Raw genomic sequence first — 27,845 nt, 5'->3', positions numbered from 1 at the left:
CATCAGAACTCAACACAACTCGGCAAGACAAAAAGAGTAATAATTATATTACAAAATAGTAATATAACGGGTAACAGATCAGACCTGGCTGTGGAGTGGGTGGGTGGGACATGTGTTTCACTCGGTCTTTGATGGAAGGGCCCGAGGTGTGGCATTTTTGGTTACTAAGCGGGTCATCTTATTGGTCACCAGGATCATGGCGTATCCTAATGGTAAGCACATGGTGGTCAGTGGGTCTCCGGCGTGAACATTGGTGTCTATGCCCCCAACTGGGATGATTTAGCTTCAATTAAGAATCTGTTCGTTTCCATTCCCGATCTAGATACGTACCAGGTGGTCCTGGGAAGGGACTTTAATTGTGTACTGGATCCTAAAGTTGACCAATCCAAGCCTAAATTGTTGACTCTATCATGAGTGGCGAAGGCGCTGCCCTTTATAGAGCAATTGGTGGGGGGGAAACTGGCAGACCTGTGGAGATTTCTGCACCTAAGCAATAAGGAGTTTTTGTTCTTTTCCATTGTGCATAAGGTCTGTTCTAGGATTGAATTCTTTCTACTGAGTAGATCTCTGCTCCCATGGGTTAAAAGGGTGTAATATTCAGCAATAGTAATCTCTCACCATGCTCCACACCTGGTGCTGGAGATGGATCCCAGTCAGCAATCACCATGGAGGTTTGATGTGGCACTGTTAGCGGAAAAGGGTTTTTTTGAGCAGGTGGCTGCGACCATTAGGTTTAACAGGAATGATTCAGCCTCTCCCTCCACACTTTGGGAGACCCTTAAGCCAGTTATGAAAGGGAGGTAATCTCCTATAAGGTGCATTTAGATAGCACAGTGAGGGCAGAACAGCTGTGACTGGTGGGTGTGATTTTGGAGACTTTTCACCACTATTTGGAGGAGCCTACTCTGGAGTTGCTGGCAACTAGGAGCTAGCTGCAAATGCAGTTCGATCTGGTGTCCACATGGAAGGCGGTGGGCCCACTGTGGCACTCGAAGGGAGTGAAGAAGCAGGCCGCCTATTGGCTCACTAGCTGAGGTGACAGGCGGCTTCCCGGGAGATCGTACAGATCAGGCACTCAGGCGGCAGCCTGGGCTCCCCGAGGGAGGTCAATGTGGCATTTGAGGTTATTTTGCAGGGCTCTCTGTAGGTCAGAGCCTATGGGTTGTCCTTCCCGTTGGTGGAGAGAGAGAGAAGGGAGGAGCTGGAGGCTCCGTTAAGCCCTCAGATATACTGATGCGTATTGGGCTGAAGCAAACAGGTAAGGCCCCTGGTCCGGATAGGTATCCTGTCGAATTTTGTAAGACATTTACAGGCCAGTTGGGGCCACTGACAGTATGTTTATTGAATGATTATTTGGAGCGGGTATCATTGCCCGACACATTTTCGCAGACTGCTATCTATCTCATCTTGAAAAAGGATAAGGAATGTGGATCATATAGGCCCACCTCTCTTTTGAACGTGGATGCCGAACTACTGGCCAAGGTGCTGGCACTGCGATTGGAGGCCTGTGTCCCAGAAGTAATTGCAGAAGACCAGACAGGCTTTGTTAAGGGACAGCAGCTACTGGCTAATGTACTGCGTCTGCTGATTGTTGTCCTCTCCCCCTCTCCAGCCTCTGAACCAGAGATGATTATATCTATGGATGCTGAGAAAGTGTTCGACAGGGTGGAGTGGGGGTACCTTTTTGAGATGCTTGGGAGATTTGGATTTGGGCAGAATTGCATTTCATGGGTTTGGTTATTGTATCGGGCCCCTAAGACCAGTGTTTGCACTAATGCGACAAGTTTGGGGTATTTTCTATTAAGTAGGGGCACGAGGCAGGCATGCCCATTGTCGCTGCTCCTGTTTGTACTAGCGATAGAACCTTTGGCCATAGCGTTGAAGTCTTAGGATGAATGGAAGGGGATAAGGCCCAGGGGGAAGGGAGCATAGGGTATCTCTATATGCTGATGGCCTCCTCCTGTATGTTGTGGATCCAGCCTCCTCTGTGGTAAAACTACTGAGGAGCTTTGCTTCCTTTTTGGGTATAAATTGAACTTGGAGAAGAGTGAATATTTTCCGTTCAATCCCCCGGGCAGGGGAGCCAATCTACGGGTATTGCTGTTTCATCTTGCTGGAAGTAGCTTCTGGTATCTGAGTATCCAAGTGATCCATGATTGGCCTATGTTTCATGGGTTAAACTATACATGTTTGATGAGTCGGGTGAGGTCCGACTTACAGAAGTGGGATAACGTTCCGCTGTCCTTGGCGGGCAGAGTCCAGACTGTTAAGATGAACATTCTCCAAGGTTCTTATTTCTGTTTCAATATCTTCCTGTTTACCTTTCTTTGCCACGGCTAACAAGTTAGTCACCTTTTTCTTTTGGGTGGGTAAGTCACCGAGAATTCATAGGGTATTCCTTTAGGGGGATCAGCATTTGGGGGGCCTGGTGTTACCCAGTTTGCTTGCTTATCACTGGGCAGCCAATATTGAAAAGGTGCTGGGGTGGTCGGGGGAGTCAGATTCTATACGGCGGGGGCGGGGGAGGGGTTGAAGCGAGTCATGTAGGGGCTCGGGTTTATGGGCTTTGGTAATGGTTTAACTTCAGTTCTCTCCAGCAAGGTATTCCTCGATACCAGTGGTGATATCTAATTTAAGGCTATGGAAATAGTTTAGGCAGCATTACAAGCTGAATGTCATGTCATTGTTGGCCCCTATCTGCGGCAACCATTTGTTTGTGCCGTCAGGTCTGTATGTGACCTTTAATTTGTGGGAATTAAGAGAGCTTGAGTATTTTGGGGATCTGTTCATGGAGGGGCGGTTTGGTAGTTTGGAGGATCTCTCGGCGAAATTTCAATTGTCAGGGGCACACTTGTTCCGCTACTTCCAGTTACGTGATTTTGTGTGGAAGGCCTGTCCTACATTTCGCTCAGCGCTGCAACCCTCCCTGCTGTGGAGAATCCTGTTGCTGGCGGGGTCTGGGGGGGGGGGGGCGGGGGAGTATTTCAAATATTTATGGGCAGATCATGTGAATGGAAGCTGTCTTGCTGGACCAGGTGAGAGCGAAGTTCACGGGAGTTGAGGACAGGTGTGAGCGTTGCTCTCATGGAGCCGCTAACCACCCCACATGTTCTGGTCGTGCCCAAGGATGGTAAGCCTTTGGGTCTCCTGTTTTTCTTTTCTTTTGTTCAATATTGTACTCTTTGATAATCATTATTTGGGCTGTTTGATGTTAATGTTGTGTTTGTTATCAATGAAAAATTTTCAAAAAAAAATATTTTTAAAAAGGCATATGCGATACGTGCTTTTATTAGCTGAGGAAGATCATGCTGGAACTGTATAAATGCTAATTAGGCCACAACTGCAGTACTGCATGCAGTTCTGGCCACCACATCATAGGAAGGATGTGATTGCACTGGAGAGGGTGCAGAGAGGATTTACCAGGTTGCTGCCTGGGCTGGAGGGTCTGAGCAATGGGGCAAGATTGAATAGGCTGTGGCTGTTTTCCTTGGCGCAGCGAAGGTTGGGAAGGGACCTGATAGAGGTGTATATGATTAGAAGGGGACTAAATAGGATGGATAGGAAGATCATTTTTCCATTACTAGAGGGGGGAGGTCAATAAACAGGGGCCATGGTTTTGAGATAAGAGGTAGAATGTTGAGAGGGAAGTTGAGGAGAAACTGTTTCACTCAGAGAGCGGTGGGAGTCTGGAATTCATTGCTTGAAAGGGTGATTCAGTCATAAACTCTCATAACATTTGAGAACTATTTATATATTAACTTGTGCTGCCATAACCTCCAGGGCTATGGGCCAAGTGCTGGAGAATTAGGTTAGTGTAGTCAGATCTTTGTTGATCGGCGTGGACACGATGGGCCGAATGGCCTCCTTTTGTACTGTAAACCTCGATGAGTCTATGAAAAAAGGTACACTGAATGTCAGCCGATAAAAATACAGCAGGGGGCTTTCAAATTTTGAATCCCCATTTGCGACCGAATTGGGGCCGGCCCCTTTTCTGGATGCTCCACCCCGTTCAAATTGGCGTCAGTGAGGCGCGCATCGCACGCCGTTGCGATGTGTCAGTGTGTCACTTTGAGGTCGTCCCCCGATGCTCCGCCCCGATGGGCCGAGTTCCCGACCGTGCGGGTCCCGCGTGATCTGCGTTTCCGTAAACCTGGCGTGGCGGCTGCGGAATGTGCCCAGTGCCACCACAGTCAGGCGGGAGCCATGCTGCTGGCAGGGGGGGCGTCAACGAGGGCTGGGGGGACTGGTGGGGGCTGTCTAGGGGTGGCGAGGTGGTGTTCATGGGGACACTATTTGACTGTCCGGGTCACCGCGTGGCCGGCGCCATGTTTTACTGCGCAATCGCTGCAGGTTGTCGCTGTGTGCATGCGCTACCACGGACCGGACAATTCTCCGACTGTTTATGTCGGGAATAGCAGAAGTTTTATGTGGTGCGGCTGCTAGCCCTCCCACAGGGTGGAGCATCGATGTGGGGGCGCCGTCGACATTTTCCTTGTAAAACTAGACACTTCCTCTGGACATAGCCTCAAAATCGGAGAATCCAGGCTCTGTGTTCTCTTGCCAGTGCTTATGCATGGCGAGGAATGCAAGGGATTCCTGAGGGTGATCCCAAGGCTGCCATCTTCCCCCCACCCCATCACAATTCAGCATTCTCCCACTGCAGCATATTTCAGCTCCCTACCCCTAGATTTTCTGGGTACTCCCTCCCCTCAAGGAGGGGGTTACCTGACCCACCCCTTCAAGACCCCCTAAATGAAGAGACCCACCAGAGGCCCCATAATTAAAGAGACCCCCACAGACCCCTAAATAAAGAGACGCTCCCAGAGACTCATAAATAAGGTGCCCTCCCCCGACACCTTCTAAATAAAGAGACCCCCAGGGACCCGTAAACCAAGAGACCGCTCACCAGAGATCCTCTAAATAATGAGACCCCTGAGAGACCCACTGAAGAGAAACCTCTATCAGGAAGCCCCCCCAGAAAATGGACCCCTCTTAAGGAAGCCCCCAGAAGAGCGGCCCTGTCAGGAAGACAGAGAACAGTCCAGCAGAGGCAGTGAAAAAAATATTGCTTTGACACTCACCTGGGCAAACACCTACTGGCTCAGACACAGGAAGCACCACCTGTCAATTCCTGCAAAAGAGAAAAACAGTCAGCTGGGTTTAAATCCCCTCAGATCTTTCATTTGCAAGCTATTCATTAATTTCACTTTGATATTGAAAATACTAGGCTGTAATTGACAACTTTCACAATCCCCAGCTGTCAGCATTGTTGCATTCATTGTCTGAGTAACTCTGAAGTGCTCTAACTGCAATGTTTATAAACATCAAGCTTTGATTGGTAGCTTGTGGACCATTTCAAACAGAATTAAGTGCTTTCCAATCACCTCCATTCAAGGTTGAGTGATTTTGAAGTGGTCAGCTAGAAATTGACAGCACTGGGAGGCCTCTTTATTTAAAGAGTCTCTGGTGGAGGCCCGGTTGGTGTTCTGTGGGGGTGGGGTGGGCAGATCTTGCATTTTGCAGGGGGAGGAATGGAATTTGGGGGCCACTCCCTTAAAGAGTTTCCCCTTTGACCCATCATGTCAGGCCACATTTGTGAGGACCAGTAGTCTCGCCCACATGATTCCTGGCCCAGAAGACTGGAGAATTACACAGGCCCGGCGAATATGGTGCCCAGCCTGCAAAGAGGATGCAAATGGGTCTTATTGCAACTCCGAGACCTTTTTCTTCACACACTGGATTCTCCACCTCATCGGCAATGCCAATGGTGCGAGGTGGAGAATTTCACCCATTGAGCTTATTGGGTTAAACGTCTCATTACTCAAAGCAGTTGTGCGAACCGTACACATATGCTTTCAGGCGGTGAAAAGGTAGCAAGCTGTATGAATACGACGTGTACCAACTGTGGTGAAGAGCATTTACTTGCGCCTCTAACATTCTAATCACAGATTCATACTGTTAAAAATATTCTGCAAAGGGTTGATTGAAAGGTGCAAACTCTCTGTTTAGCATTAGAAGGCACAATATGCTGGTGTTCCTTTACATTCCACTATATTATGAGATATGATCAAAATTATAAATGTGGTTATTTTAAACTTTGAAACACTGCTGCGTGAATTAATTCACTGTCTGACAGACACAGTGGAAGTCTCTCAGGGAGCCAATAGGGTGCATTTTAATGGGATATGCTTGCGGCTTATGGAAACACACCCACTCAGGTTTGTTTTTGAAAATGATTAATATCCATTTACCTTGTGATCCTTAACTGGGGAATAGATTCTAAAATACACTGACAGCATCCTTTGCCTCACACATATAATCCAGTGCTGACATAATGGGTTGACTGGCTTCTTTCTGTGTTGCAAACTCTTATAGTTTTACAATCCTAAGTAGTTTATGATTTACTATCATAAAGCATTTCTTCTCCTCAAGGATTAATTTTACTTTGCAAATGACACTCTGTCGCCTCCTTACATGTTATAATATAAATGTATGTTAAATTAGATCCACTCATCTAATTGTGATATGTTGGCTGAAATACAATTTGTTACCATAGAGTTTCGAGGATGAATGCTGAAGAGAAAGTCTAGGCTTAATAATCCTTGTATTGCGACAGCTACTGCAAGTGTTCCAGCTGCACTTTCTCTTTTAGTAGGCTAAACTGGGAGGACAGACTTTATGCTTTGTTTGTGTTTCTTTTGGCTGTATTTCATGGCGACATGCACTGCTGTTCTTTCAGCACCAAAATGTTGGCACGCAATGCTGAAATTTCATACCAACTCTTGCTGGATCAGCAAGCTTAACCCACAGAAATCTGGTGCTCTGTTATTGCTTTTGACTGATAATCAATCTTGGTGCTGCTCGACAGTTGTCGCTGGGACACAGACTAGAGCAGGTGGCAGATGGGCTTGTCACCAGAGAACAGAGATAGTAGGTATACTAAGGCGTAACATAATGTGCAGTGTTCCCACAACTTTAGGAGGGCACGTTGAGAAGGGAGTTGCAAACATGATATAAAGGAACACTGTAAACAATGTGACTTGTATGAATTTAATCGATAGTCTAAAATGCCAAATGGAAAATACGTGAATACCTGTTTAATGACAGGCTTACCTGCGATAAAAAGAGAGTGAAATATTTCTAATCAATATGCAAAACTACAGAAAATGATTTACAACAAGGGAATCATCCCTTTACATATGTAAAATGTACAATGTAAGTGATACAAGAAAGGAATGCAAAGAATGGATTATATGCTTACCTTGCTTCATTTTGCTGGAAAGTGCTGTCATGACCATATCTGCGACTTAAATTATTTTAACAGATATTTCTGACTATTGTAACATATTGTAATACCACTTTATAGAGATGCTTAATAAAGGGCAGTGTGTGATGGTCTTCCCAAATGAGATGCTACGGGAGTATAGTTCATTGACTTAGACCCATGGTGCTGACATTGCAGGTAGCTAACATTAGCCAGGACAGTCGCTAAAAGTACTTCTTGCACTTAACTACTTGATTCAGTTTTATGTACAGTATGAAGTCTTACAACACCAGGTTAAAGTCCAACAGGGTTGTTTTGAATCACTAGCTTTCGGGTACTATTCCTTCTTCAGTCTTATGTAAGCACCAGTGATATTCCGCTCCCCATCCTGTGACCCTAATGTACTTTTCCTCAAAATATTAATTTGTATAATTAAGTCTAACATGTTGGAAACATCGTAATAAATTCTCTAGCCCCATAAACAGATGTCTTACTTCTGATGGAGTCCTCAGAGTGTTGACCCCTAGGAACCAATTTTCTGCAACTTGCACCGCTGTTGGAGAGCTTCTTCCACTGAGAAATCAGAAAATGGGGGTATGTTTCCCAAAATTCTCCACCCATTAAAATGATCTGTGCTCTTGGCAAGTGAGGCTCTCTCTGGGGTGCGCACATTTACAACATTGGACCAATAGTGCATAATCATCATTTCTGCATCTGCAGTCATTGTTATTGATACAGTGGTTTCTGTTTGCTGGGAATTTAGGGAAAAGTATGCCACTATCGGTCTTGCATTCACCAGCAACCTCATTACAGCATGAAACAGATCAAAGCTCATAACAGTTTAGGCCAAACTGAAGCTGCCTGCGTGTTTTATTCACTGTAAAATGTACAAGAAGAGTTTCAAAACTCTGAATATTAGAATAATTAGATTCACAAGCTGTAAATGATAATGGATGCAATCGACCCGAATGGGGAGAGAGTCCCGTAGCAAGCAAGATTAGCTAGGTGTTTCCTGGCCCTCAGATCGCCGGGAAATGCCCCGCTATCTAACGCCCACCCGAATAGATTAAGGGCCTCAGCAGGAAACTCCCCGACGAGGCCGCACTTAGCCCTGTTTTCTGCATTGAGGAGTTCCGCTCATCAGAATTCCTCAATGCAGCGAGAGAGCAAATGGCATCCCAATCTCTCAAGGCCCGACACCACCTCCAAACCCACTATAAGAACCCCAGGCCCCACAACAACACCTCCCATGCAAGGTATCCCCTGACTGATCACCACCACCCAGAAAATACTAACTTGACAATGCCAGCCTGCCAGTGCTCCATCCCACTGAGCACCTTGGCAATGCCAGGCTAGCACCCAGTTGACACCAGCCATACCAGGGTGCCACCCTGCCCAGAGGTCAAGTACCTGGGGGCCTCCAATCTCCTGGGAGACCCCAAGAGTTCCATTCCATCTGGTCCCCATTTGTGGAGACCAGCACTGAACAGCACTCACGCAAGGTCTCCAAGATGAAGGGAGTTTGATCCCACGCCTTGGATAGATCTCGGGAATGCATATTACAGTGAGACTAGCTATCTCACTCTAATATGCAGATTTGACCGAAAGTAAACCCGCCCATTGACATCTTGCGAGATCGTGTTAGAGCTTGCAAGATGGCGATCGGGGTAGATCCTGGAAGTGGGATCTCTCGGAATCTACCGGTCATGTTGTGATGCGCCGTTTTTCGGTCGCAACGTGACCAGTAGATCCCGCCCAACATGTGAGCTGTTAAATAAGCGGAACTGCTCCCTGTTTGAAACATTGTTCTACACCTGGACCGGGATTCTCCGACCCCCCGCCCCGCCGCCCCGACGCTGGCTGCCCCATTTTCGCGCATTTTTCGGGTGACAGCGGAATTCCCGTCACGCCGGTTGGGAGCCATTACCAGCGGCCCCCCCGGTGATTCTCCGGGCCCCGATGGGCCGAGCGGCCATCCAGTTTTGGCCAGTCCCGCCAGCGTGAGTTACTCACCTCACGCACGACGGGACCTGGCAGGTGAGTGTGCGGGGGCGGTCCTCGGGGTGGCGCGGGGGGATCCGACCCCAGGGGATGCCCCCATGATGGCCTGGCCCGCGATCGGGGCCTACCGATTTGAGGGGGATTTCTTTCCTTCGCGCCGGGCACCTGTAGGGCTTTGCCATATTGCCCGGGGGCCGGCGCGGAGAAGAGAACCCCCGCGCATGTGCGGAAATACGCCAGCCGGTCCGCTCATGCGCGAACTCCCGCCGGCCCTTCAGCGCTGGGAAGAACGGCCCAACCCCTCCGGCTTCCATCTAGCCCCCGAAAGTTCGCGAATTCCTCACTTTCGGGGGCTGTTGACTTCGGAGTGGTTGGCGCCGGTTTTCCCGCCGGCGTGGGGACTTAGTCCCCAGAAGGAAGAATCCTGCCCATAATGTCTCAGTCAGTTTCCAGTTTTGATTGGGTATAAGATAACAACTCTTGGGGGACCGTGATTTTAAAATAAATTCTGCTTTAACCACTGAACAAGGAGGATTGGGAAGAATTGACCCACAATGCTCATGGACACCTCCTAGTGGTTCATTTTAGAACCACTTTGGCAGAATTCCAGGTCAGTCTTTTGACCACGAAGGATACTTGGAACAGCTTGGGACAAAAAGAGTCCCCCATTATAGATTTGTTGTAGTTTGAGAACTGGTGAAAAGGAGATTTTGGACACATACCAGAGTGTTTCTTCATGCAAAACGTGGCCAACATTTGGATGACCTTCCGGGTGGAGTGAAAAAAAATATTTTAGAGTCTAAAGATTGATGATATGATTCGGGGTAGGGGAGAAAGGAACAATCGGCGGGATTCTCTGATCCTGAAGACTATGTGTTGACACCGGGGCAGGATCCACAGATTTCCATGACAGCAAAACTTGTGCCGCACTTGGATCGATTCAGTGACCATTAAGGGGCTAGCACCGGCGCCACGTGGAACACAATCGATTCCAATGAGAAATGGAGCCGAATTCACCAGATTCGCGATTGACACTCAGGAGGCTGACAAGCTTGTACACACTTCACTCCCCATACACACTTATTCCAGCCAACAAGATGGCACTGGTTGCGCTGGAGTGCACCCATCCAGCTGACGGGCCGGCAGGGGCCAGAGGGAACCTAGGGGTGTGGCCTGGGGGCGGGATCCATATGACTCATGGCCCTAAGTTCACAGTGGGCAGTCAGCGGCGTGCGCAGCTACATGGCTGCCTTGCTGACTGCGGCAATGGTGTTACATGCCTGTCCATCCCGATCCCACAGCCCATCTCCTGGCCACCACCCGCTACTTGCCCCAGTACTGGCAGAAGCCTTCCGGCCAGCGGCATGACTGTTAGCAAATTATGGCGATGTTGGACACTTTCTGTGCCCCCTCCCTCTCCCTCAGCAGCCATGGCGCCTGTTTCATGATTTTTAAAAGCACAAGTGAACTTCGCCGCCGGGAATTCGCTCCAATGGAGGTGGAGAATTGCGGAGGCCCCGGAGAATACTGGGTCAGACCCGCTTATGATATGCAAACGGTGTTCACTGTATGTGCGGAGTGGAATGCATTGACGCCGCTGTGGAGGCACCGGAGAATTGCAATTTGGGGTGAAACCGGTGCCCGCCACGATTTCGGCGTCAAAATCGATTCTCTGCCCAATCGTGTTTCCCGATTCCGGCGTCAGCCGATGGCGTCAACCGACTAAGAATCCCACCCATTTTCTTTATTCTGAATAGATGAACTAAGATGGGCTGAATGAGCTCCCTCACTTATCCCTCTTGTGATCTTGCGGTATAATGGCAAAGAACAACACAGTATTCAAATTTATAAGTTTGTCAAGCATTTTTGGGTTGGGCACAAATTGAGCCTGTTCAGAAAGGAAGCTGTTGATCATTCACCCGATTGTTACAAACTTTCTTTCTAGAGTGGTTGATTCCATCATTCTGGCACTCACAATGGGAGGAAGCATCACGGGGAGAACATCTTGGAAACTGAAGGGCATGCCGCTTCTGTCCAATAACTTTACCAAACAAGCAATCACAGGCCCTATTATAATTATTCAAGACAGTCAAAACGTGGATAAGATATATGCCTCATGAAAATATTGTTGCCCATGAGTTTGCAACAAAGAGATTTGGCTGTTTAAGGATGGTTACTTGTTTACAAAGATCACTTAACTCAAGTGCAACTGGAGTTCAGACAGAATAGGATATGCTGGTTATCTGCTGGATTGCGTGACATGTCCGACTTAATAACTGGTTACCTGACAATTTCAAAATAATGCATTGTGCAGCGAAATGAATAGGTAGAAATGTTTCTCTTGCATTCAGAAGGTACAGCTAATGGTTGTATGAAATAGAGACTTATCTAAGACGCAACTTGATAAACCAGTTGGTGCAAACATCAAGCTCTAAGTGCCATCTGTAGGAAGTTTTAGCAGTGATCACTATGGACAATTTTTACTGATGAAAAAACAGGAAGGATCATGGAAGCCGTACAGTGCAGAAGCAGGTCATTCGGCCCGTCGAGTCTGCACCGACTCTCCAAAAGAGCACCCTGTCTAGGCCCAATAGCCCGCCCTATCCTTGTAACCCCACCTAACCTTTGGACACTAAGGGGTAATTTAGCATGGCCAATCCACCCAACTTGCACATCTTTGGACTGTGGGAGGAAACCGGAGCACCTGAAGGAAACCCACACAGACAAGGTAAGAATATGGAAACGCCACACAGTCACCTGAGATCGGAATCAAACCTGGGTCCCAGGTGCTGTGAGGCAGTAGTGCTAACCACTGTAACTCTATCCCACTACCTCTCACAGGCAAAGCGAGGATTGTTCACTGAACATTACATTTCCCAGCCATCCAAATTACCTACCTGAGGACAAAATGTTAACTTGATTGAGTTCAGAGCACTCTTAAAATTGAATCATAAGTTTGTGAGTTCAAGCACCCCCACCCTTGCCCCTCCAGGGATCAAGCACATAATCGAAGCCGGCATGTCAGTGCAACATTAGTGAGTGTTGCATAATTGTTTGGCTGAAATGTAAATCAAAGGTCTCGCCTGAGTGTTCAAGTGGATGCCAAAAGCCCCATGCCACTTTTTGAAGATCTCTCCTGTTGCAGTGACTAACATACCTCCTTCAAATACCAGCAGCAAACCAAATGATAGTCAATCATCTTGAGTTCTGTAGACAATGTGCTTTGCTGGGAATAAATTGGTTGCCCATGAAACAAGCATGACTGCGCAACAAAGTAAAGCTAATTAGCTGTGATATCCTGAAAGGGTGCTATATGAATGAAAGTTTGTTATTTTTTAATTCCTTAACAGCATCATTGTAAAATATACTTTTTGCCAGTTATCAAAAGACATCCAGTACTCAGAAGGATTTTTTTGTTTGTTTATAAATTTAGAGTAGCCAATTAATTTTCTCTGGTATGGAGGAGGGCATTAGCAATGAGGAGAGGTTGAATAAACTTGGTTTGTTCTCACTGGAACGAAGAAGGTTGAGGAGCGACCTGACAGAAGTCTACAAAATTATGAGGGGCATAGACAGAGTGGATAGTCAGAGTTTTTTTCCCAGGGTAGAGGGGTCAATTACTAGGGGGCATAGGTTTACGGTGCGAGGGGCAAGGTTTAGAGGAGATGTACGAGGCAAGTTTTTACACAGAGGGTAGTGGGTGCCTGGAACTCGCTACCGGAGGAGGTGGTGGAAGCAGGGACGATAGTGACGTTTAAGGGGCACCTTGACAAATACATGAATAGGATGGGAATAGAGAGATATAGACCCTGGAAGTGTAGAAGATTTTAGTTTAGGCGGGCATCATGGTCGGCGCAGGCTTGGAGGGCCGAAGGGCCTGTTCCTGTGCTGTACTTTTCTTTGTTCTTTTGTTCTTTGTTCTTTTCCAATTAAGGGGCAATTTAGCATGGCCAATCCACCTAACCAGCACATCTATGGGTTGTGGGGGTGAAACCCACGCAGACATGGGGAGAATGTGCAAACTCCACACGGACAATTTCACCATTAAGTGTTTGCTAATATCCCCAGTCGTAATTTCTCAGCTAATTTTCCTGCTCAGGCATTTGATACCTCCCAAAATGATGATTCTCTCAAACCATACTGATCTTCACTTGTCAGTAAGTTGAAAATGTCACATGCAGGCCATCAAACTGATTGATCTTCCACTCATCTTAGTACTTGATGTTTGTTTGTAAAATGAGTTCGTGCCACAGTGAAATTTTGACTTCAAAAATTCATTTAGGGAGTTTTTATTATTTATATCTCTACAAATTCATTCAGATCACAGATTTTAAATGATGAGGGAGTGCAGCTGCCGAGGAAAAAATAAATTCAGATTACATATTGTTTATTAATTATAAATATATTTCATCTGTAGTTTGTCCTCACCAACTGCCATTAACGCTGCATTGCCTTGTCATTTGTAATATCCTTTAAGGTAGAAGATGTTTAAAGGATATATTCGCACTAGTGAGAATGAACTTCTCAAATATTCAATTCATGCTGAGATGATCTGACGTGACACGTTCTGATTGACAGAATATGTGTGAGCTATGTATAATAGAATGCGTGATTGCTGTAGGTGTATGTGTCAGAAAAATGATGGATTCAAATCAGCTTAATTGCTGTCTAATTTGGTAATAGTAGACACCAGATACGATTTCAGGTAACAAGTTAACACATTTACCTTTAGGCATCCAGGAACCTGTATGTCCTGTCAATTTCAGTATCTCAGAACGTGCAGAAATCCATCAGTTTAATGAACCTGAACTTCTCAGTAATATCACAAATGTTCTCTAGAACATTTGCTAATTTCCATATAGCATGACTGCCAAAACAGGAGATTTAACTATACAGTGAAATTCTGTTCTGTGTAATGGGTTGGGCTCGGCATAGAAAAGTTGGGTCAAATTGAACTTGTATCTAAGAGGAATGGACATGTTGCGACTGACTTTAAGGACAGGTTTGGGCAATGGTCATTGCAAATATGTGGCCATTCTCTGATGTGCATGCTATTAGGTCTAAATATATCTTGAAACTGTGGTACAAACTTAATACTTGACTATTTATTTATTGTATGTTACAGGTGCAGATGTTGGATAAGGCCCCAATATTAATGTGGAGTAACTGTGGTGGTGTAGGCAGCAGCTTAGCAGTCAGGAAAGCCATAAGAATGGGTGTCCCACAGGTTTTGTGATCTGCCATTTTAGGAATGCAATTGTCAGCCTTAGTGAGGGAGCTTACAGGAGGGATACTGAGATTGAGGCTCGGGCGAGATTCATCATTGGGGGGTCCAGAAGGTCAGTTGTTGAAGTATGAAACTGGAGCAAATCTGTACGTAGTCTTACATTTATTTGCATCTGTAAACATTGCAACAATCAAATTAAAATGTAATTCCTGAGGGACCCACCGGTCACAAAGGCCTGCAGCACACCGCTGACAACTCTCTTTATACTTTTAAAAATAAAATGATAATCAATAAATTAAACCCTGGTGAGACATTACTAAAATAAAATGTCAAAAGGAAACTTAACTAAATCAAAATGTCATTCACGGGGTGATGATACACCCAGCCCCCACGGCACCCACTGGTTGTGGAAGGCCTGCAGTGCACCGGTGATGTCTCTCTTTATATGTACTCAAGTAAATTAATGCCCACCAGCTGTATATACTTAAAAATAGTTGCTTTACAACTAACAGGGACATCAATGGGGGATATAACGGTGTGTGAGAAGATTGCAGGCGGCCACAAATGAATTTGGAGGGGGAGTGGCCACGGGGAGGAGGTGGTGATGTCTGGAGGAATTGCAGGCATAGGGAGGAGTTTATGGGCAGTGAAGGACAACAGAAGGGCATCAGATTGCAGAAAGTGTGTCTGATTGCTGAGGAGATGAACAAGGTAGCTTGTTTAAGACAAAAGCAAACTATTGCGGGTGCTGGAATCTGAAACAAAAACAGAAAACGCTGGAAAATCTCAGCTGGACTAACAGAATCTGTGGAGAGAGAGAAAAACTCTAATGTTTCTCGTCTGGATGACTTCCTCAGAGCTTATTGAGATGTGGGTGAAGTACTCCTATTCCTCCTGACCTACAAGCAATGCTGGAAAGGAGTTATGTCAAGCAGTTCTCAACTTCCTTCATCTTCTGGGTTTCCTGAGCTTTGGAAAATCCAGCTAACCAGTATTAAAGCTGGACAAGTAGCACACAGCTTCATTAAATATTTAAATATGGGATCTGCCTTTAAACAGCCAAATGGTCACCCATCCCAGTCAAGGGCATGTTTGAGGCAGGTTGGGTTAAAGTTTGAAACTTTTAAAATTTGAGGTTCCCACTTGACCTAAACAAATCCCTTCTGGGGTTAAAGTTACCTCAAAAGCATCAGTTTAACTCAGCAGGTCATACTCTCATTTCTAAGATTGAAGGAGGTGGGTTTAAACCTCAATACAGGCTTGGGCATGTAATCACAACTTCAGTCCAAAGATGTGCAGTTAGGTGGATTGGCCATGCTAAATTGCCCTTAGTGTCCAAAAAGGTTGGGTTAGGTGGGGTTACTGGGTTACTGGGACAGGGTAGGGATGTGGGATTAGGTAGGGTGGTCTTTCCAAGGGCCGGTGCAGACTTGATGGGCCAAATGGCCTCCTTCTGCACTGTAAATTCTATGAATTCTATGAAAAGCTACCACTGCACTATTGCAGAAGCTCAGGGGTTTGGCACATTGCAAAGCTGCCTGTGCCTAATTAGGTCAGTGGCAGAATCTTGAAAGATTGGCCTTTTGACCTTACAGTAGTAGGGCTGAAGCATGTTTGGAATCCTTGTCCCATTTGTGATAGGCATTTGATTATTTGTTAAGGCAAACATAGATAGAGAAACAGCACCGTGCACCATGTTTCCACTTAGCAATGGCACAGCTAAAACAAATGCCACTCCCATTTTAGAATGTGTAATTTTGCTCAGAGAATATTGCACAGAAGCTGAATAATGAATGTGTAGAATAAAATGAAAATATATTGCCGTACCAAACTTTTGGAAATTTTAACTGCCTGATGTAATTTTTAATTTTACTGTGCAGTCATGATTCTGATCATTTCTGATTTTCGTGTCAATATTCCATTACTTTGAGATGACTCAGATTGTCATTCACACCAATAAGTGTCCATCCCATATTAAATATCTTACATATTTGCACTTTATTTTTGTTCAATGACTTGGGTGTGGCAAAACGTTGTGCCATGCCCAGGTATAATTTGAATCAGTTAACCTTCTGCAAAGCATCTAGCTTCACTTGGTTTGACAGCTATTAGTCCAGACAGCAGTAAAAAGCTTTACCCCACGAAGGAAATAATAATGTGTCAGGAACCTACTACCCAACAGGCATAGAGTTCAGTCAAATGTTGATGTTGAGAACTGGAGGTGAGTGAAACTCACCTTTGGCAGCGGCACAAACTGGCCAATAGTGAAATGGCAAGCCATTTGCATGCCACTCGATTTGTCACCATTGCAGCATCGAGAAACATGGTGCCAATTTAAAGCACAACAAGGCCCACAAAAGAGCAATGAGATCAAATGCCCCTGTAATTTGTTCCAGTGATGTTGGTTGAGATATATATTGCAGCCAAGGTACCTGGCAGAACTCATGCACTTCCAAATAATACTGTGGAAACATTTACATTCATCTCAGAGGGTTTCAGTTTACTTTCATCTGAAAGTTGGCACCTCCGAAGGTACAGCATTCTCACTATACTGCACTGGGAATGTTAGCCAGAATCATGTGCTCAGGTCTTAGAAGTGGGAATGTTACCATTGGGCCAAGGGTTATATCTAAACGTAGATATCAGTGTACTTTAATTGCCTTTCCAAGATGTAAGAATTCTTTAAAATTAAGGTGGGTTAAATGTTGAGGACAGATGAAACCTGCAGATAGCTGTGGCCCAACAACAGCTGATGCATGGGTCCGCAAGTCATGTGCATGAAGGATTTTTCACTTTGCCACTCTTCATTCATAATGTGTTGCAGTATGTAGCCCTCGGGCACAATCTGCCAGCTGCACCATGCCTCCGTTTGGGCGAATGGGGCACGGCCGGTAGATACCGGGAAATCCCTTTTCCATCCACCCGGCTCGCCACGTCTCGTGATATCTAATGGGATCTCACAAGATGTCACGATATGAGTCCCGCTCATTGTGAGCGGGATCAGTATTTGGTAAATCTGCATATTAAAATGAGGCAGCTAGTCTCACTCTAATATGCACTCGCCTGATCTACCGAGGCCCTGGAATCTAACCCCTTCATCTTGGCGACCTTAGGCAAGCACTGTTCAGTACTGGCTGCCACAAACAGGGACCAGACGGAACCATACTTGGGGGTTCTCCAAGGGAGCAGAGGCCCCCAGATGGTTGCCAGGGTGCCAGGCTGGTATTTTGCCTGTGTTGGGGATCGGGCTGGTGGGTGCCTTTCCTGTGTGTGGGGGGACTGATGGCCCCATTATAGGTGAGTTGGAAGGGTCCAGGGGTGGTATTGGGGGTGGTTGAGAGATTGGGATGCCTTTTGAAAATCTCCTCCTGCACTGAAGAGTTCCGGTGAGCGGAGCTCCTCTGTGCAGGAAAAGGGACTAAGCACGGCCTTGGTGGGGTGTTCTCTGCTGAGGCCCCAGATTGCAACAAAGTCCTATTAGATAGCGTGGTCTTTCTCAGCACTGAGTGTCTGGAAACACCAGGCTAAACGTGCTCAAGACGGGACTCTGTTGCAATTCAGTTAGATCGCGCCACTCATCTCAATTGAGTGAAGAAGTACCGAGGAAGAGTCTGAAATCTGTTTGCCTGCACAGCTCAAAGGATCTGTGCAGGTATCTGTACGGGAAAGGATACCAAATTAATCCATAAAGGTGTAGCCAATCACTCTGTTTGAGTACCTGACAAAGATCATCCGAGTTCTACCTATCACTCAGCCTTACCTGCCTCAGTTTGGGGGAAAATATTCAGCCTGTGTCACCTTGCTGAAAGAACCACAAAGAAGCAAAACATTCGTAATCATAATGCTCTGACTTGCAGTCAGCCAATCATAATGTTGCATTTGTAATAATCCTGGTGAATGAAAGAGGAAACATGAATGGTGAAAATTCGGCAAAGGAGGAGAGTCCAAGACAGAATTGGGAGAAAAAGTTGTATCAATACTTCTGACCATTCCATCCTCAGTATTGAATTCATCAATAGTGCTTGCTACTGATAAATACAATTCAGTATGCTATACATTGTTTGCTCTATTTTCATCACCAATTTTCTTTCCTTTCCTCCGCCTTAAGGACATTGAACCTTGATGCGATTTGTTTCTGCGAGCCTTGCACACCTTATTATGCCTCAAGGCATATGCCTGAATAATAACCATTGCGTGTGGGCAGGCTATTTCACCTGAGCAGTGACTGACAAGGCTTATGCTGTTCTCACCATAGAGTCGTACACGCACATTCAATAGGAGGCACTAGAGAGTAAACTGGAGCAGTAACCCTGGGTGATTTAACTCTTCGTAAACCAGGGCTGTTGCAGTCAAAGCAGAACTTGAGGACCAGAGGACCAGAGAGTTCTGGAGGTAATGGTGGTTGTAGGTGGGGGGAGTGTGTGAGGGGTGGGGTGGTGGGGGCAGCATAGAGATTGCACACTGCAGTAAAAAGCATTGTTTGTCTTCATTCTTTAAACCTTCAAAATTAATTGAATTGATACATAAGGGGTGAGTTTGAAATAGTTAAAAAACTCAGCTGTTCTTTGGAAGTTTAAAGATAAATTTAGTTTTCTGACCGTACTTTGCAATTTATTATCCTGACACATGCAATGAATCTTTTACTGGATAAAGTTGCCAGACTAACGTCTTAGCTGTGACTCATCTTTTAGTCCCATGATATTTAGTGACATGAGGAGCAGCAGATAATTATACCAATTGCCCCTCATGTCACAGTCAATGATATAATCTCAGCACTACAGCACATGGATGAAAATCAATTTTATTAACTAGTGAAGAGTATTGGGCAAATTTTATGTAGCTCTACTCTCAGTAAGGAGTATTTTTTTTGACAATGTTGCCCAGTGCTGCTGCTCCACTCCCAGTGGGGAGTATCGTACTTGTGTGACCTATCTACAACTTTGTCCATGTCCAATGTGGTTCCTCAGTGGGGAGTTTATGTTATGTGATCTATCTACAACCTTGCTCCTGTCCAACCAGGTTCCTCATCCAGGGGGGAGGTTATTGTTATGTGACCATCTATGACCTGTACTGTTGTCCCGTGCTGCTCTACTCCTGGTGGGGAGCATATTGTTGTGTGACCTGTCTATGACCTGTGCTCCCATCCAGTGCTACTCTGGTCTCGGTAAGGATTATAATGTTATGTGACCTGTTTACGACCTGTGTTTGTGTCCAATGAGGCATCAGGCTTTGCAAAAGTAACTCTTTGGTTTTATTATATTACGCTGAACTGTGCTGAGGAATTAAGCACCAGAATAGGGGTTTAATTTTGGTTGCACACCTTTTTTTTGTTATTTTTGTAGGATAATATTTCCCCACCTATCTTAATAACTGAAGGAGCTGATAGTTGGTTAAATGGTTTTGACACCATGGGGTGGAAATTAATGTCGGGTAATGCACAGAATTGATCGAGACGTAAGTGACATCACGTGCTGTGCATAACGGACAACAAATTTGATACTGCCCGTTTGTTCATCGGTCGAGACAAATTTCTTATCCCTCTACTTTTACCGAATCGGGTGATCTTTATCCACAATGAGCTCAGTTTAACATATCATATAGATGAAGGTAGGTTTTGACATTTCAAATAGGTTAGAGAACGTTATCACAATTTTAGTTACCTCATTAATATATGGATGCAAAATATCTATGTTCTCTGGCAAAATAAAAGCACAGTAAAAGCAATATTGTAGATCCATTACTGAATGATCCACTGATTAGTCGGGGAGACATGCTAAGGTGAATTTTAATTATGACTAAATTGTGATATTACTCTTCCATACCCTGAACATCTGTTCCCTTCAGGAACAATGATTTATGCCCACTATCAGCATGGCCAGCTTGCTACAGCTTATGTCAAGCTTAGTGGGAAGTGATAGAGATTTTAAAGGTATGTGCAGCAAAGTGGAGTCAGGCCAATATCTGTTAAAGTGATAAGGCAGACGGGGGCATTGGATTAGATGGAGCCAAATGTTAACTTTAGCTTTTCTTAACAGACCACATATTATTGACCAAGAGGGTGAGTTGGACAATGAAAGGAGTAGTGCTGCCTATTGACAAGAAACGTGGCAAGACAAAGCCCGTTCTCTCGAAGCGTCTGAAGAAGCTCACTGAAAACACCCTTGTCAGAATCCTGGTTTTTAAGAATGGTGCCGGACAGGATGGGTATGAGATCACTACATCACTAGAGGAAAAACAACAGGTAAAGGATAAGTCATTTGTTCTTTTCTCAGCAACCATCTTCTTTCTGCTTTCCTGCAGAGTGCCAGTTTCCATCCAGAAGTGCGGCTGGAAGTTCTAGTGACTGAAAAAAAACAGCAAATATTTTTTAACGGTGCAATTTATCATTTGGAATGAAAACATTTTTTCTAAATTAGAAGTAAAAAAAAAAGCAGCTATAATTATGTTAAGATGTTACTTTTTAAACTGGGTAGGCTATTTAGAATATTGGATAGCCCAGATAATTTTGCTGCTTATAATTGTTGCGGAAAAACTTTTTGTGCATGCCTGGTGGATGACAACATGAAACAATGCAATCATTTTTTGACAGGATGTTCCATGCAAATGACAATTTTGGAAATATTGCATTGTATCTCCACTTTGTTTGAATATTCTAGTGGTTTCACAGACACTATCATTACTTTTCTTGTATCTTTATTCTAACTTTATGAAAAATACTGCACCTTATTATGTATAAGGCATTAAGTAGGAACATTATTGCTAGATTTTATAGGTCCTTTAGCACTAACAAGGTGATGAATTAATGTCAGTATTTCTGAATAAGATTTTTAAATGTATGGTAATAACACCAATAAACAAACTGGAAACGGACAGAATGTGCAAAAACCCCCAGCTGGAAAGGTACCAGTGCCTCACATAAATCATGTAGTTTGTTTGGATCTTAAGACAAAATTATGTTTGGACGATTACAATCACGTAGCACAGTGGCTAGCACTGTTGCTTCACAGTGCTAGGGACCCGGGTTCGATTCCCAGCTTGGGTCATTGTCTGTGTGGAGTCTACACGCTCTCCCCATGTCTGCGTGGGTTTCCTCTGGGTGCTCCAGTTTCCTCCCACAAGTCCTGAAAAACATGCTTGTTAGGTGAATTGGACATTCTGAATTCTCCCTCAGTGTACCCGAACAGGTACTGTAGTGTGGCGGCTAGGGGATTTTCACAGTTACTTCATTGCAGTGTAAATATAAGTCTACTTGCGACACTGATAAAGATTATTATCACCAAAATTATTATAAAAATAACAGTAGTGAGATAAAGTACACAAGGACTAGGTTGAGTAATTTTTAAGAAGGTTTTGCAACCCAGAGAAATAAAAACCTGCAATAAATTCAGTCGCATGTCTAAATACGTAGGCAGGTTTAAGGAAAAAACACATGGGCCAATTTACTTAACCTAAGGCAGATTTATAGTGGAGGTTTGGAAACACTACTGGAGCAAACAAGGTGATAAGGGAAGATCCAGCAATCCAAATATGCCTCTGTGAAAATCTTCAGGTAGGTTAGCATAAGTATATTTGTGTGAAATTGTGTTACCTTTCAGCAAAAATATTGTATTCAACATGGGAACTCAGCACTTCATTGCTTCTCCCTCACCAACTCTGGTGAATGTGAGTAATAGAACATACAGTGCAGAAGGAGGCCATTCGGCCCATCGAGTCTGCACCAACCCAATTAAGCCCTCACTTCCACCCAATAACCCCTCCTAACCTTTTTGGACACTAAGGGCAATTTAGCATGTCCAATCCACCTAACCTGCACGTCTTTGGATTGTGGGAGGAAACTGGAGCATCCAGAGGAAACCCATGCAGACACGGGGAGAACCTACAGATTCCACACAGACAGTGACCCAGTGGGGAATCGAACCTGGGACCCTGGCGCCGTGAAGCCAAAGTGCTAACCACTGTGCTACCGTGCTACCCAATAGTTTGCTTATGATATTTTTCAATATTCCGATCAATTTAGTGTACTAATTTCAACAAGGAAGTGAAGAAGTGGCAGGAAAGCTTTGAGAAGTCTCATCTTTCTCACTATTTACCCTGCTTCTTAGTCACTAATCAGATTTAACACTGCTTGTACCTTAGAGGCAGTATTCAATCTCAACACTGAGGAATGTGTTTGATACAAAGACACCGAAATAAGGGTAAAAAAATAGGAAATATAAGGTGTGCAGAATTCTGGGTTTAAAGATTCAAACTCAACTTTGAATGTCTTTGTTGTGGGTATACTTCAAGGCCTAAAAGATCCTAGGTGGGATTCTCCGTTGGCTGGATCCTCCGCTTGGCCGGCAATGCACTCACGCCCGTGGATTTCCCGGCGGCGTGGGGGTGGCCACAATCGGAAACCCAATTGGATGGAGAATCCCACCACTTAGACAATTTTGTTCCTGGAATTTTTTTGCATGTAGGTTTAAGACCATAGACCGTGAGACGAAGGAGCATAAGTAGGCCACTCGGCCCATCAAGTCTGTTCCGCAATTCAATGAGATCTCTTAACATGGCAACTGACTTTAAAAGATCATGAGACCATGAAAAGGTTTTTAATGGAGGGGCTTTTATCCTTGATATTGAAACTAGCTGCCCTAATTTGAATAGTTAAAAAAAAACATCTTTATGCATAAACCAAGAAAAACTTTCAATGGACATTGGCCATGGTGATACTGTGGTAGCATGTGAATGTTTTAGTATGCATGTATAAAATCTGTTGCTGTTTTAACAGACGTGTTTATGATAACTGAGTTAAAGCCTCTTTTAACATAGCAGACAAAATAATTACTGTTAAACATACTAAGGAGATGTACACCGATATTTATATTGCCTATAATTTGAAGGACACCTTTAATGTTGTTTCTGCTTGAAAATTTGTGAAGTTTGTCGACATTTATTTATTTTCTAATCTGGACAGACACTTTCTTGTTACAGTTTGAGTTATTATTTGTACTTAGTTAACAAAATTTTTGACAATATGTGAAGCAGAAAAGCGGGATAGATTGGAGCATAAGTTTCTCTGAAGGCAGGCTAAAGAACTGGAACCGGGTGGGGTGCAGGCAGATGTGCTGCAATGTTTTTTAATATAAATTTAGAGTACCCAATTCTTTTTTTCCAAGGAAGGGAAAATTTAGCGTGGCCAATCCACCTGCACATCTTTGGGTTGGGGGGGGGGGTGAGACCCAAACAGACACAGGGAGAATGTGCAAACTTCAAACGGACAGTGACCCAAGGCCAGGATCGAACCTGGGTCCTCAGCACCGTAGGGAGCAGTGCTAACCACTGCGTCACTGTGTTGCCCCCTATTAAGGAGACATTAAGGCACGTTACTCACCCCCAGCCTCCACAGTGAAAGTTGCTGGGCTAGATACTTGGCATGGGTTCCTCTTGCAGCTGGTCACTTCAGGGCCTTAAATGGTCCATGGGACGTTGGGCCTCCCAATGGCTCTCCTGCCACTTGCAGCAGGGGCAAGACTGGACACATAGATAGTGGGCATGGCACCCATGGCATTTTACAGAATTCCAGTCTGCTAACTACCTCCTGGGGTAGGGGGTTGGGGGAGCAGAAAATCCCTTAATTTTTCCAGAACCATTCGAGTCTCTGGGGATGAATTTTATCTTGGGTGATACTACAAAATGAGCAATAGCAAATTGTCTGCCTATTTTCACCGCACCAGATTTCAGGCTGGGTGTAAAAGATGTTGCAGATTCAATATTGTCCGTTTGCTCTCTCAACGCTGACAAAGATCAATTTCACTTGCCGTCTCGATTAATGAATATGTGATTTTAGATTTCCCTCCCACTCTGCCTAATGATCCATACTTGAGCGAGAGAGCACTGATTATTTTTTTTGCCCTCCCCCAAAGAAGATCAAACCGTGTTATGAGATATCCCTGTAATGCTCAATCCTGCTTCTTAACACATTTTCAAGAAATTATTTTCCCTCTTGTTCTATCGTTGAACGAGCAATATTTAATTAACTTCCTTCGCATTTCTAATTATTTCCATTTACAGTTTCTAGATCAATGTACTCAAAAAATCAAATTAGCATCCCCAGCAAGGCGCCTGTATGACTGGCAGGGTGATCGAATTCGAGACCTAAGAACAGGTATGCCTTTACACTGGAAAGTAAGTACCAGCCTTATTGTACCAGGGATGTTGCCAAATCTTGATGTGTCCTTAAAGATATCCTGAGAGACCCCTATTTCAGAACGCATGGGTTGAATATGTATAGCATTGGGGTAATTGTGAGAGGTCCCAGCGTCAAATTGCAACATTATGAGCGTTGAATGTGGCTTGAAGAATGTGGGCTGTAGTGTCCTAACCTCACATTCAATCTGCCTCTATATTGAGTACAATTCCACACTTACAGCTGAGCCTAATGGTTTTGGCCCTTATTAGTTTACAATGGAATGGATTTAGAATGATTTCACTGATGTTTTCACTGATCTTTGAAGATAAAGCTGATATTTAAGAAGTCACATTTAAGTAAGTATTTTGAACATTAAGAACCAAAATTAATAAAATAATTTTTGAGACGTTTTAAACATAAACTAATCTTGAAGTTGTATTGTTTGGGGCTTTAGAGTGGTTTCGCAGGTCGGCGCAACATCGAGGGCCGAAGGGCCTGTACTGCGCTGTAATGTTCTATGTTCGATGTTTGTGATAGCACAATCCCAAAGTAGAGTATGCTTAGTTTCTCAACTCACCTTGATAAAAACAAATCACCAACACAATAACTCATCTTCCTCATAGATATCAGTCACATTTATCAAAGCTCATGCACCCCCCATGTTCATTGTGTAAATTTTTGTCACACATACAAGTGAAGCAACAAAAGTTTATTTGCAATCATTGAAAGAATGGGAAAATAATGATGATAAAATAATAAAATATCACTCTCTAAGTATTACTGTTTAAATAGAATTGTCAATAGATAAAGTTGTAGCAAATCCCAGCCTTCAAGGCTGGAACCAAGAAATGATTGCAGGCAATATCAGTGAATAAATATGGCATTCGTTTGGCTTCTATTTTAACAGAGACATTAAACTATTTGGAATAATTGGGTTGTGCCTGTATTGTCGTAGCAGAGGGATGTCTTTGGTATGTGTTCAATGTTCAATCCCAAATACCATAATTCCCTGAAAGTGTGAGAGTAACTGGATGAACCATAAAACAGGCTAATAGAGTTTTAGGTTTGATAAATTGGGGCACAGAGTCTAAGACGTAATGACAAATTTATCCAAACCATTGGCTAGGCCACATTAAAGCCTTAGCAAGTGCATAGTGCAGGCTCAACAAGGTGATTAATTGGATGGGAAATTCTTATAAAGAAGAATGACTTAACATATACAGGAACTACTTTCAATTTAATGGAAAAGACTAAGGATATTTAATAAAGATTTTAAGAATTTTGATAGAATTAATAAGGAAAGAGCAATTCCTCTAGTTGAAACAGTAGTGTGCAGTTACCGGTTTGAAATTATGGTTGGAAATTTCCGGCCGTTCCTGCTGGCAGGGTCTTCCGCATGCAATGGGAAACCCCATTGACAGCAGCGGGAGCAGAAATCCCACCTCCGACCAATCACAGGCCACATCCGCCGGCGTGAAACACGTGGGCACCTGGAAAATTCCGCGTTTGGAGTTATCACTCAGAGTGTCAGGAGAGAGATTAGGAGATACTTATTTATACGGATGGTTATTGGTACATAGAATGTTTTGCAAAGGGAACAATTATAATGGGCACAATTCTCTGGATAGGTTTCTAAGTGTGGTAGCGAGAGGGAACTACTGCGAGCTTCCCGGTGCTTTGCCCAGTGAAGGTTGCAATGCAATTCAACGTTAATTCTTCCACTTAATGGGGTCCCATGGGCTTGTCGCCGCAAATGAAGGCTCGCCAACCGATTCGCCATCACTGCGCTTGCCAGCCCCTTGCTAACGAGGTTGAGCAACACTTGCTCTGCCAACCCCAGCCAGCTTGCAACAATGGCCCCCAGGAGACTGGCCCCAAGATCCGGGGATGCAGATCTGGGAAGGATCCTCGACGCAGTGCATGTGCTGCCGACAAGTGCACTGGGGCCCTCTGGCCCCAGAGCCCCATGAGGAGCCTGCCAGCGGCATTGAAGGCCACAGGATGAGGTGAGCAGCTGGCTGCCTCCACCTCAGATGTGCATCCTGGGGACACACCTAGATGTAGCGGTAGGGCTAGGAAGGCAAAGCACATTGAGGATCACTGTGGGCACCGGGAGAGGGAGTGAGGGGGTAGGTAGGAGGTGAGGGGTGTTGAGGGAGGGAGGGGATGGCACCACCGGAGAGTGGGGAAATGTTAAACACAATAAACACCCAAGTGCACAACCAGTATGATGCCTCTGTCACTTTCTTCTGCTATGCGGGCCGACCTCTGAACCCTTGGCCCATCTCTTCAGGCATCCCCCTCCCCGTAACACTCACCCACCATCCGGCCCTGGACATGTCCCCGGAGTTGTGTTCATCCATTGATGTTGGCTGCTGCGCGTGTGGTATTGCCTCCTGAAATGTTCAGGCACAATGTCCAGGCATGACGGTTTGATTGGGATGCCAGGCAATAAATCCCACATGCTAAATGGCCCACCCACCCACGAGAATCTAGTTGGGTTATGTGAAGTGCTCACTTACCACGATTGCCAATTCCCTATTGGCAATAGTCTTCAGCCGCTCAGCTGGGGGTTATAGGTAGTCTGTGGGGCAGAAGGGCAGGGACAAGGTTTGCTCCCGGAACGGGTACACATGATCCAGGGGTTGACATGGTGGTGTCGTGCGCGGTTTACCACCAGTGCCCCCCCACCTCCCCCAGTGCCTCCCCCCAGCCTCCCAGCCGAGGGTCCCCTACCCCCTGCCAAACACTGGGGTGACAAGCCCAGCACCCCCGAGCTCTTTGCCTGTGAGCAAAGATGGCCACTCACCTCCTCAGCTCCCCACAGAAGCCCTTCTGCCAGGTTCACGCTTTTAAAAAGGAGTACGAATCAGCGCCAGCGTGACCACTTGCTGGGGAGGCGGCTGAATCACGGGAGGCCGTAGGATAAGGGGTGGCTCCCATAAATTGTCTGGAAATGGGGCTTAAGTGGTGATAATTGGTTTCGCCTAGAGGAACGGGCCAGTTGTATTCCAAACTGTTTGACGCCTGACACAGTTCCCATTTTCGGCCTTTCCTGCTATTCACTGGCCTCACCGAGAGAGAGCTCAACAAGGCCAGAGAATCGCGCCAATATCTTTTAAGAGTTTCAGGAAGAAATGGATAAATATTTGAAGTGGAGGAATGTTCAGGGCTACAAGCCA

The 27,845-nt window shown here is 45.0% G+C and overlaps 1 protein-coding gene across 3 annotated transcripts in view; it reads left to right on the top strand.

Annotated features, from left to right (window-relative positions):
• The window catches only part of LOC140384491 (doublecortin domain-containing protein 1-like), an 871,034-nt gene that overhangs the window by 187,204 nt on the left and 655,985 nt on the right, over window positions 1-27,845 (top strand). For all 3 annotated transcript variants that reach the window (XM_072466241.1, XM_072466242.1, XM_072466243.1), the window contains 2 exons: window positions 20,528-20,733; window positions 24,546-24,639. In XM_072466241.1, the coding sequence (XP_072322342.1) occupies window positions 20,528-20,733; window positions 24,546-24,639 (300 nt within the window). The remainder of the gene's footprint in view (window positions 1-20,527; window positions 20,734-24,545; window positions 24,640-27,845) is intronic.

Source organism: Scyliorhinus torazame, chromosome 10 (assembly GCF_047496885.1).
Source record: "Scyliorhinus torazame isolate Kashiwa2021f chromosome 10, sScyTor2.1, whole genome shotgun sequence".
In the NCBI taxonomy this organism is placed as follows: Eukaryota; Metazoa; Chordata; class Chondrichthyes; order Carcharhiniformes; family Scyliorhinidae; genus Scyliorhinus; species Scyliorhinus torazame.
Note: the sequence above shows the minus strand (reverse complement) of the source record. Positions and strands in the feature narration are given on the sequence as shown.